Source organism: Mirounga leonina, unplaced genomic scaffold (genome assembly GCF_011800145.1).
Source record: "Mirounga leonina isolate KUSES-001 unplaced genomic scaffold, KU_Mleo_1.0 Mir_173, whole genome shotgun sequence".
Taxonomy (NCBI): domain Eukaryota; kingdom Metazoa; phylum Chordata; class Mammalia; order Carnivora; family Phocidae; genus Mirounga; species Mirounga leonina.
Genome location: NW_023270447.1, coordinates 49169202 through 49181738, shown reverse-complemented (window position 1 = coordinate 49181738; position 12537 = coordinate 49169202). Strand labels below are relative to the sequence as shown.

At 37.0% G+C, this 12537-nt stretch overlaps 1 protein-coding gene and 1 pseudogene across 1 annotated transcript in view; one reads left to right on the top strand and one right to left on the bottom strand.

Moving 5' to 3' along the window:
* FYB2 (FYN binding protein 2) overlaps positions 1-12537 on the bottom strand; it is a 94152-nt gene that overhangs the window by 1793 nt on the left and 79822 nt on the right. The window contains 2 exon segments of the mRNA XM_035017722.1: positions 1402-1495; positions 4047-4133. Of these exon segments, the coding sequence (XP_034873613.1) occupies positions 1402-1495; positions 4047-4133 (181 nt within the window).
* Positions 7002-8155, top strand: LOC118019365 (annotated as a pseudogene).

The following is a 12537-nucleotide window of genomic DNA, read 5'->3' as shown; positions in this document are numbered from 1 at the left end:
TGAGAAAAGCACTAAATGGAGTGTAGGGTCATTTCAGCAAGTAATTGTTACACTGTTGTTTTTCAGTTAAACTAATAACATCACAGTTGCAGTAAATAATTTCATATCATGGCTTCTAGATATAATAACCCTAATCAGCTTTGGTCCAAAGCAGGAGTTATTAATGATTGTGAGGGATTTGTGTATATTCTTTTTTAGTTCAGTCCAAAAACATTTTTGGACATTTCCAAAGGTAATTTTATTCTGCTCTACACATGGATATAAAGATAAGATAACCCTGTCCTCCAAGAGCTCAGTTTAATTGGTGAACACATAATTACAATAATGTTAGTGCTCGTGATACGCTCAGATTAGAGGTATATAGAAGAAGAGTAATTGCCTTCATGAGCAAGTGTGGGTCAGTCTTCTGGAGGAGAGGAGATGCCTTGACTGGGTGTTGATAAGTGATCGAAAGCTAGTCAGATGGGGAAGAGTAGCAAGAGTATCACCAGATAGTTGGAGCAGACCAAGTACATGCCTAGAGGAAGGGAGTAGCAGGATGGGGACTGAAGAGGATGTTCATTGAAGGGACAGAATTGAGTAGTTTGTTGCCAAAGCCTGAAGTGCAAGGTGAAGAAGGGCAGGAAATAAAATCTGAAAGACAAGGAGAAGTTATGACAGAAAGAGCTTTATATGTCATGTTAAGAAGCCTAATCTTTATCCATTTTGTTATGGGGAATAGTAGTGACTTGGAAAAATTTTGTGAGCAGGATGCCCACATTCTCTCTCTCAATCCAGTATCTGGGACCTGGGAGCTATTCAAAATGTTTCTTAATAAATTCTCATGGTGACAGTATATGAAATTACAAGGAAGGACTATTTGAACCTTGGAATTGAGGAAATACTCCATGGATTCATAATGACAGAAGAAGTCAAGGAGCTTCAGATACACTGCTTCCTTCATTCACTCATTTGTTTCATTTGTTTATCTAGTCATTCATTCACTCACCGAACACTGTGTGTCCAGATAGGTTGGGAGGTAAGGAGCAATCTTGAATGAGACAATCTCAGAGAGGACTTGAGTTTAGCTCAGAACACACACACAGGCTGTGTTATGACAGACCAGTGTTAAAACAGATATGTGTATAACAGATAGATAAAATGTGCTGAATAACTTTCCCAAGAAGAGTGGGTGACATTTGAACAGAGCCTTAAGAATAACTTAGGAGTTTTTCCAGGCAGAGGGGATAGCAAGTGTAAAGGCATGATAATATAGAAATGCATCAGGAAAAAACTGTATCAGCTATTTAGTCATGGATCCTATCTATCCCAGAGGCAGAGGTACAACACTCTTACAGGATCTTTAGTAATATTAAAAGCTAGGAATTTGTTTATAACTTGTACCTTCTGAGGAGAACATACCTTAAATTGTTCTCTAAAACGTTTTTCTTCTTTTTCTATTCTCATCTTTTCTAAGTTTTGCTTCGTGGTTCTGAAGAAATTTCTAGGAGATAAAGTGGCAAGAAATATGCAGGTCAGGTTAAATGTACCATAATAAAACTCTAAGTTCCCAAATCTATAAACTCATGCTACTTCAGGATAAATTCAGGTATAAATTTTGTATGTATATATTTTTAAATAAAATCATAAATATATATACAATCCTATATTATGTGGGTATTTGTAGATGATTATATACATAACACATATTTCCAGTAGAGCACAGTGTCAGAACAGTTGAACAGGGTAATACCAATTGCTTTTTCCTATAATTAAAAAGGTTGTGGGGGCGCCTGGGTGGCTCAGTTAAACCTCTGCCTTCAGCTCCAGTCATGATCCCGGGGTCCCGGGATCAAGCCCCACATCCGGCTCCCTGTAAAACAGGGAGTCTGCTTCTCCCTCTCTCTACCCCTCCACCCCCCTGCTCGTGTTTTTTTTTTTTTTCTCTCTCTCTCTCTCAAATAAATAAAGTCTTTAAAAAAAAATGAAAAGGTTGTGGGGTTTTTTTTTTTTTTGATACCAAGATAATAATTTGGAATAAAATCAAATTGGTTAAGCAGTTTAAGTTAAAAAACTCCTCTGAATCAGGGTTCAAAGTATAATTATCTTGTTAAAAAAAATCATAAATCTTTGTGCTTCAATCAGAGAACTGTTCTGTTTGCTGAATGGTTCTGGAGAAGAATGAAATTAAGAAAATAAAGTAAGATACCACAAAATAAGTGCAAAAATTGTCAGCACATAAAAGTTGATAGATAACCCTACAGCAGAGGCTGATTACACTCTTAATCCTCCCTTTTCCTCCCTCCTGCTCTTCACGTGGGGGTTGGTGCTGCTTTTTAGCAGTTTCATATATTGACAGAAGGAAAAAAGCAAGTCCTGTTAGTTTTATTCAGAAGTGTCTCCTACATCTTTTTCATTCTGTCCCAAGATTATAGCCACTGCCACATTTCACTTTTAACCTGAAATAACATCTTACTCTTGCCTCTCCTTCCTCAAATCCATCTGCATACTTGCCTCCCGAGTCATCTCTCTAAAATGTAATTGATGTCACGCTTTTGCTTAAAACCTTTAATTTGTCTCTAGTGCCCATAAGATAAAGTCAGATTCCTTAGTGTGGTACATAGGGTATTTTATAAGCTAGTCCCAGTCTACCTTTCCAGCTTCACTCTCTCTCTCTCTCTCTCACACACACACACACACACACGTGTTAGAACATTAAGCGTCTGCCTTCAGCTTAGGTCATGATCCCAGGGTCCCGGGAGTGTCAGAACAGGCAATTTCTATGCCTTTATACGTTTATATCCTTCCCCAACTTCTCTGAAAATTTGTCATCATCTTTGACTCATAAAGGGATCATAGAAGGGTTGAACTAATATAGAATGCATTTCTTTTTGGTGGAACAAGTTATGGTAGAAACCATTTAAAAAGGAACAAAAAGCACTAGAAATTGATACATCAATCTACAGGAATATGATCGCCCCAATATCACATTTTAAAATTTACCATATTTTAAAATTTACTCAGTTGAAAGTAAAAGTAAACTATGTTTGTTGTAAGAAAAAAAGCACTAGAAAATTGTTTCCTGAAAGTCTTACGTGTACATTAAAATACTAAACATTTTTTTGTGTGTGGAGTTGTGTCAAAAATTTTACTGATATTTTCTCTCTTGAAATTCTGTTTTGCTATGCTATGTAAAAGTATGAGGTTTAAGGTGGAGGGATGCTTTTCTAGTCTGTGAATACATCTTTTGAACTTGGGAAAAGTAAGTTACATCAAGTCTAATCCCAAAGAAAATAAGGTAATGGAAAGGGCCATCCTATGCCATCCTCTGTGTTTAAATATGGTATAGACAGATGTCTGCTTTCTTTTGGGGTTCCCCTTCAGGACTTTTCTAGACAGGTTTCCTAGAGCAGACAGACCACACAGTGTTCCCAGCCCAGTGGCTGTTTAGACAAGGATTTCCCCAAGGCAACTGTTAAAAGTATCTCAAATCCTGTGCCCCGTCCTCCAGAGCACAGATCACATAGTAACCATCTGAGATAGTAAAAACATCACCTCCCCCAACAGCCAGCTGGGAACTTGAATCACAAGAATGAGGGTTTGATTATGAGTTGATAAAACATTCTTTTAAAATTATAACACTAATGTAGTCATAACTAGAATTGTATTTTAGGGAAATTAGTCTTGTTATGTGATCGTAGTTTCTCAACGTTTAAGTTCTAATTGGTGTATTATTTAAGTTCCCATCTATAGGGGAAAAGTTCTTACAGCGTAAAAGACCAAGTTTTTTCATCATTTGATAATGGCTGGCTTGAAATCTTTCCTTACTGCCTATTTTCCAAAGTCTGGGTGATGACAATGAAGAGAAATGTATGTGGTGCTTTACATTTTCATATTCTTTTTCTCTTTTAATCCTCTCAACTATATAGTGATGTAGGTGCCATTATTCTCATTTTATAGGTTAGGAACCTGACAATCAAATTTAATGACTTGCCTAAAGTCACACAGCTCTAAGAGGTATGAATTTCAGCAGATAAGTTGTAATTTAGGTATACCCGTGTACCTACCTTTCTGATTCTTCAGCACCTTTTCTCTCTTTTTTTTCCTTTGCCATAAAAAACTTGGGTTTCCAAGTTTTTAGTTTATCTTCCTCTCTGAGGAGAAAAGTATTTTGAGCAAGTAAATATTGAATTAAAACTTTTATGGAAACATCAGTACTTTCTGGACAATTAGGTTTTATAAAAAAATTAAAACACTGTCTAGAAGTATATTTGGATAATCTGTGTCAAGACCAGATTGTAAATATCTTAAGCTTTGCAAGCTATACCATCTTTGAGGTAATTAGTAAACTCTGCGGTTATGACTGTATTTACAAAAACAAGTGGCCATCTGTTTTGGCCCACAGGCCATAGTTTGCTGACCCCTGATGTGTGGTGATCCAAATTTGAAACCGGAAGCAAGAGATCAACCTGCTTATGATCACATTTCCCTGGAAGGGAAATGTTTCTTTGCCTCTAAAACATGAATAACATTAACCATTACCTTGAGACAAGACAAATCTCGTGTTTAGCACTAGTAGAAAAGGATGCAGGGAGGAGCTGGGGAAGATGGCAGAGTTGGAAGACCCTAAGCTCACCTCATCCCATGGATACAACTAGATAACATCCGCATCAGTGTAAATAACCCAGAACGTGATCTGAAGACTGGCAGAACAAACTTCATAGCTAAATGTAGAGAAAAGTCTATATTGAAGAGTGTAGGAAGGGCAGAGTCACTGTAGGGAGCCAAACAGACCCTTAGGACTATACACAGGAGGGAGGGATGCTATGGGCACGGAGAACAGAAAAGAAACAGACACCCCAGGCATAGGGAAGATGAACACCGCCCCCCGCCCCCAAACATTTGGCTTTGAAAACCAGAGGGGCCAAATTTCATGAGTTCTTACAATCAGTGGGACTTAACAACTGGAACTTTTAAAAATCAGCAGGCTCAAGTCTGGGAGAACCAAAAGGACTAGAGGAAGCTGAGTCCTTGCCCTTAAAGAGAAAGCACAACAAATAGCTCCAAGGAGATACAGCCTAGAAGCAGCAGTTTGAAAAACGCCTGGGGCATGCAGAAGGGAGAGTTGTTTATTGATACCAGAACAGGCACTGGAGGAACAGGGATTTTCTCCAGAAACAAAGGAGCCCGCAGGCACCATTTCCTCCCCTGCGCCCCAGCCTTGACACCTATGGGAACCAGTGCTGTGAAGGCTCTCCACCTAGCTTGCTAATACCACTCACCTGCCCTCATGCACTTCTGTGGATCCACCCCCTCCAACCTCGCCTACCTGTCTGGAGGTTGCAGGTCCCCTCCCATAGCGCATTGGGGGGGAGACCTTACTGGCACAGTACCCACCCTTGTCTTCTATGAACCTGCCCCTCCAATATGCAGCCTGGCTGTGTGCAAGCAGCCCCAGCAGGGGCCAGCACCACTGCAAAGTGATAAGGGAAAATCATACACGGGGGGTGGGGGGGGTCATACTGTGGCTCCAGCAGTGGCCTGGGGGCAGACATCTGGTCTGACTGCAGGACCCGCCCACCAATGAAAGCTTCTTAGGGGACAACGCAGGGAAACTGCCCTGCAGTTCAGTGCTACTGCATCTCTGGCAAATGCCTAGTCAAACCCAAGGCAGTTCCAGACTGGCCCACTAGTAACACAGGGACCAAACCCTGCCTACGACAGGTTAGAGAGCCATTGCAGATGACTGGACTGAAGGCCAATGTGGCTCAGCCACAACAGCAAGACACAAACAACACACATAGGAGAGACCCCAGAAGCACCAGGTTCTGGTGAACAGGGGACACAACACTGCAGGACACTATAGGACTTCCTCATAAAGCCCCTACTTTCAAAAACAGGAGATGTAGGTGACTTTTGTAACACATAAACACACAAAGAGTTAGACAACATAGGAGACAGAGGAATTGTCCAAAATGAAAGAACAGGACAAAGTCACAGCAACAGACCTAAGCAAAATGAAGATAAGTAATATGCATGATAGGGAATTTAAAGTAATGGTCATAAAGATACTGGTCTTGAGAAAAGAGTGGAAAACATCAGTGAGACCCTTTACAAAGAGACATAAAACAAAAAGTCAGAGATGAAGAACTCAATAACTGAAATTAAAAATACACTAGATGGAGGGGCACCTGGGTGGCTCAGTCGGTTAAGCGTCTGACTCTGGGTTTTGGCTTAGGTCATGATCTCATGGGTGGTGAGATGGAGCCCCACTTCAGCCTCTGTGCTCAGCGTGGAGTATACTTGAGATTCTGTCTCTGCCCCTCCCCTGGTTCATGCTTTCTCTCTCTCAAATAAATAAATAAAATCTTTAAAAAATACACTAGATGGAATAAAGGGTTGACTAGAGGACTCAGAATAACTGATCAGAGACCTGAAGGACAAAGTAATGAAAAGCAATTAAGCTGAATAGGAGAGAGAAAAAGAAAAATGAAAAGAGACTTAGGGAATTCAATGACACCCATTAGGTACATTAACATTCACTTTATAGGGATCCCAGAAGGAGAAGAGAAAGAAAAGGGGGTCGAAAATTTATTTGAAGAAATAATAAACTTCTGGAATCTGGGGAAGGAAACACATTCAGAGTCAGGAGATACAGCAAGTTCCCAACAAAATCACTCCAGGAGTTCCACACCAAGACACATATTGATTAAAATGGCAAAAAGTAGTGATGAGAGAATTTTAAAAGCAGCAAGAGAAAAAAAACGTTACATTCAAGTGAAACAACATAAGGCTATCAGCTGATTTTTCAGCAGAAATTTTGCAGGCCAGAAGGGAATGAGATGATATATTCAAAGTGCTGAAAGAAAAATAATAACAACAACAAACCAACAAAAAAACCCCAAAACCCTGCCACCGAGAATACTCTATCCAGCAAGGCTATCATTCAGAATAGAAGGAGAGATAAAGAATTTCCCAGACAAATAAAAGTTAAAGAAATTCATGACCATGAAACCAATTTTACAAGAAAGATTAAAGGAGATTCTTTGAGTGGAAAGGAAAGACCATAAGTAGGAGTAAGAAAAATAGGAAACACAAAAGCAGTAAAAATATCTATAAAAATCAGTCAAGGGATTCACAAAATAAGAGGATGTAAGGTATGACACCATATACCTAAAATGGGAGGAGGGAATAAAGAATGGGTTCAAACTTAAGCAACCATTAACTTAGAATAGACTGCTAGATGCAGAAGGTGTTATATATAAACCTAATGGTAACCATAAGTAAAAAAAGCCAGTAATAGATATGCAAAGAATAAAGAGAATCTAAGTATATCACTAAATAAAGCCAGCAAACTGTGAGAGAAGAGAGCAAGAGAAGAACAGAGAAAAACTACAAAAACAACCAAAAAACAAGTAACAAGATGATAATAAATATGTACCAATCAGAAATTACTTTGAATGTAAATGGACTAAACACTCGAATCAAAAGACACAGGGTGACAGAATGGATAAAATTGCAAGACCTGGCGCCCAGGTAAAGGTCAGTGTTGGGCGCAAAGAGCAACAAAAAGGCTTGCTGGTAAGGTTTAGTCTTGGTTCCCTCCTTGTGAACCCATGGAGAGTGACTTTTATCTGTGTTACTACGTGGGTCATAAGGGCAAATTCGGCCATGGGTTCCTGGAGTTTGAGTTCTGACCCGACAGGAGATTGAGATATGCCAACAACAGCAATTACAAAAATGATGTCATGATCAGAAAAGAGGCTTATGTACATAAAAGTGTAATGGAGGAACTGAAGAGAATAATTGATGACAGTGAAATTACCAAAGAGGATGATGCCTTGTGGCCTCCCTCTGACCGAGCGGGATGGCAGGAGCTTGAAATTGTCATTGGAGATGAACACATTTCTTTCACAACATCAAAAATTGGTTCTCTTATTGATGTCAATCAATCCAAGGATCCAGAAGGCTTATGAGTATTTTATTATCTTGTTCAGGACCTGAAGTGTTTGGTCTTCAGTCTTATTGGATTACATGTCAAGATTAAGCCAATCTAGATTGAAAATTGGTGTGAACACAAGGGTTGGGAGTACCTGTTTTTAATTACCATTATTGGGAAATTTTTGTGTTATCAGGGCAATATTTTGAGGGGATGGAAAAGCATTTATCATGCAAATGGAAGTGAAAAGAGAGCCAGGGTTGCAAGGCTTATATCAGAAAAAAATAGACTTTAAAACAAAAACTGTAACAAGAGACAAAGAAGGACACTATATACACTTAAAGGGGATGATTCAACAAGAAGATATAACAATTGTAAATATACATCCAACATGGGAGCACCCAAATACATGAAAAAGCTAATAACAAACATAAAGGAAGTAATTGATAGTAATACAATGGTAGGGGACATTAACACCCCACTTATATCAATGGACATATCATCTAAATAGAATCAACAAGGACTGTGGCTTTGAATGATACACTGGATCAGATGGATTTAGCAGATACATTCAGAACATTCCATCCTAAAACAGCAGAATACAATTCTTTTCATGTGCATATGGAACATTCTCTGGAATAGGTCGCATATTAGGCCACAAAACAAGTCTCAATAAACTAAAAAATATCAAAGTCATACCATGCATCTTTTCTGATGACACTATAAAACTAGAAATCAACTACAAGAAAAAATCTAAAAAGAACACAAGTACATGAAAGTTAAATAACATGCTACTAAATAATGAATGGGTCAACCAACAAGTCAAAGAGGAAATCAAAAGATACATGGAGAGAAATGAAAATGAAAACACAACGGTCCCAAATCTTTGGGATGCAGCAAAAGCTGTTCTAAGAGGGAAGTTTATAGCAACACAGGCCTACCTCAAGAAGCAAAAATCTCAAACGACCCAACCTTACACCTAAAGGAGCTAGAAAAAGAATAAAGAAAACCCCAAACCAGTAGAAGGAAGGAAGGAAATAAGATTAGAGTAGATAAACAATATAAATTAAAAATAATAGAACAGATCAATGAAAAGATCAACAAAATTGATAAGACCTTCTAGCTAGACTCATAAAAAAAGAGAAATCAGAAATAAAAGAGGAGAAATAATAACAGACACCACAGAAATTCAAAGGATTTTAAGAGAATATTATGAAAACTTACATGTCAACAGATTGGGAAACCTAAAAGAAATGGATAAATTCCTAGGAACATATAACCTACCAAACCTGAATCAGGAAGAAATAGAAAATTTGAACAGATTGATTACCAGCAATGAAATTGAATCAGTAATCAAAAAATTCCCAACAGACAGAAGACCAGGACGAGATAGCTGTGGTGAATTCTATCAAACATTTATTCTTCTCAAGCTATTCCAAAAAATAGAAGAGGAAGGAAAGCTTCTAAGTTTATTCTATGAGGCCAGCATTATCCTTATTCCAAAACCAAATAAAGACACTACCAAAAAGAACTGCAGGCCAATATCGCTCATGAACACAGATGCAAAAATCCTCAACAAAATATTATCAAACCGAATCCAACAATACATTTAAAAAATGACTCACCATGGTCAAGTGGGATTTGTTCATGGGATGCAAGTGTGGTTCAATATTCACAAATCAATCAACATGATATGTCACATCAACAAGAGAAAGGATAAGAACCATATGATAATTTTAATAGATGCAGAAAAAAACATTTGACAAAGTACAACATTCATCCATGATAAAAACCCTCAACAAACTAGGTTTAGAGGGAACATACTTCAACATAATAAAGGCCATAACTGAAAAAAACCCAGAACATCATCCTCACTGGTGAAAAACTGAGAGCTTTCCTCCTAAGATCAGGAAAAAGACAAATATGTCCACTCTCACCACTCTTAATTCAACATTGTACTGGAAATCCTAGCCACACCAACCAGAGAAGAAAAAAAGGAATAAAAAGCATCCAAATTGGTAAAAAGTAAACCTTTCACTATTTGCAGATGATCTGATTCTCTATATAGAAAACCCAAAAGACTCTACCAAAAAACTCCTAGAACTGATAAATGAATTCAGTAAGATTGCAGAATACAAAAATCAATATAAAGAAATCTGTTGCATCTCTATACACCAATAATGAACCAGCAGAAAGAGAAATTAAGAAAGCAATCCCATTTATAATTGCACAAAAATAATAAAATATCTAGGAATAAACTTAACCAAGGAGATGAAAGACCTATAATCTGAGATCTACAAAACACTGATTAAAGAAATTGAAAATGACACAACCAAATGGAAAGGTATTCTATGCTTTCCAAGGGATTGGCATAACCAATATAGTTAAAATATCCATACTACCCAAAGAAATTTAGAAATTTAATGTAATCCCTATCAAAATAGCAACAGCATTTTTCACAGAACTAGAACAGACAATCCTAAACTTTGTATGGAACCACAAAAGACCCTGAATAGGCAAAGCAATCTTTAAATAGATAAACAAACTGGAGGTATCACAATCTCAGATTTCAAGATATACTACAAAGCTATAGGAATCAAAACAGTATGGTAGTGGCACAAAAAGACACACAGATCAATGGAACAGAATAGAAAATCCAGAAATACACTCACAATTATATGGTCAATTAATCTTTGACAAGGAAGCAAGAATATGCAATGGGAAAACGTGTATTTAACAAATGGTGTTGGGAAAACTGGATAGCAATACGCAAAAGAATGAAACGACCACTTTCTTATACTACACACAAAAACTCAAAATAGATTAAGGACATAAATGTGAGACCTGAAACCATAACAATTCTAGACGAAAGCCCAGGCAATAATTTCTCTGACATTGGCCCTAGCAACATTTTTCTAGTTATGTCTCCTGAGGCAAGGGAAATAAAAGCAAAAATAAACTACTAGGACTACATAAAAATTAAAAGCTTCTGCATAGCAAAGGAAACAACAAAACCAAAAGGCAACCTACTAAATGGGAGAAGATATTTGTAAATGACATAACTGATAAAGAGTTAGTATCCAAAATATATGAAGAATTCATATACTTCAACATGAAAAAATCCAAATAATCCAATTAAAAAATGGGCAGAAGACATGAATAGTTTTCCAAAGAAGACATACTGACAGATAAAAAGATTCTCAACATCATTCATCATCAGGGAAATGCAAACCAAAACCACAATGAAATACCACCTCACACCTGTCAGAATGGCTAAAATAAAAAACACAAGAAACAAGTATTTGTCATGATGTGGAGAAAAAGGACCCTTATGCACTACTGGTGGGAATATAAACTGCTGCAGCCACTGTGGAAAACACTATGGAGATTCCTCAAAAAGTTAAAAATAGAACTACCATATGATCCAGTAATTCCACTGCTGGGTATTTACCCTCCAAATTGAAAACACTAACTCAAAAAAGATATATGCACCCCTGTGTTTACTGCAGCATTATTTACAATAGCCAAGATATGGAAGCAGCCCAAGTGTCGATCAGTAGATGAATGGGTAAAGAAGTGGTATATAACAATAACAGAAAAGAAGTGGTGTATACACACACATAAACACAATGGAATATTAGCCATAAAAAATAATGAAATCTTGCCATTTGCAACAGCATGGATGGGTATAAGGAGTATAATGCTAAGTGAAATAAGTCAGAGAAGGACAAATACCTTCTGATTTTACTCAAGTGGAATTTTAAGAAACAAAACAAATGAACAACAACAAAAAAGACAAAGCAAAAAATACTTTTAACTATAGAGAACAAACTGGTGGTTACCAGAGGGGAGGTGGGTGGGGGGAATGGGTGAAATGGTGAAGGGGATTAAGAGTACACTTATCATGACTAATGTATAGAATTGTTGAATCACTATATTGTACATCTGAAACTAATATAATACTGTATGTTAATTTTAAAAATACTGGAGATGGGGAGGTAGGTGACAGTGTAAACAAGTTTGGTCACAAACTAGTAATTTTTAAAGCTGGGTATTGGGTATATAAGGGTTCATTATAAGATTCTATTGATTTTTCTGTTTAGAATTCTCAGTAATAAAATTTTTTAACTAAGATTATTTAAAAAAAGAAAATGATGCAGGGAGGGGAAAAGGTATTATAAAAGGAATTAATACTTTTTGAGCACCTATGTGTCAAGCTTTATGCTGGCATTTTATATATTAACTAATTTAGTTTTTACAGCAAGCATTGCAACAATTTGAGTATTTAAAAAGTTGGAAGAAGTAGAGAAGAGACAAATTAAGCATAATCTGACCTCTCAAAGACATCTAAGTTTCCTTCGAAACATCTTTCCAAGCACTTTTAAAAACTGAATTGAGATCATACTATACATATAAATTTGCATTCTGCTATTTTTCTATTGTCATTATAGTGTAAGCACTTCTCCATGCCATTGGAAATTCTTTAGCATCTATTTAGCATATATTTAAAAGGTCATGTTGAGTACTATAATATAATTAGCAAATTACTATATGTTTTGATGTTTGGGTGGGTGGTTTTAAACATTTTTTTATAAATACCCTGAGATACACATTTTTAT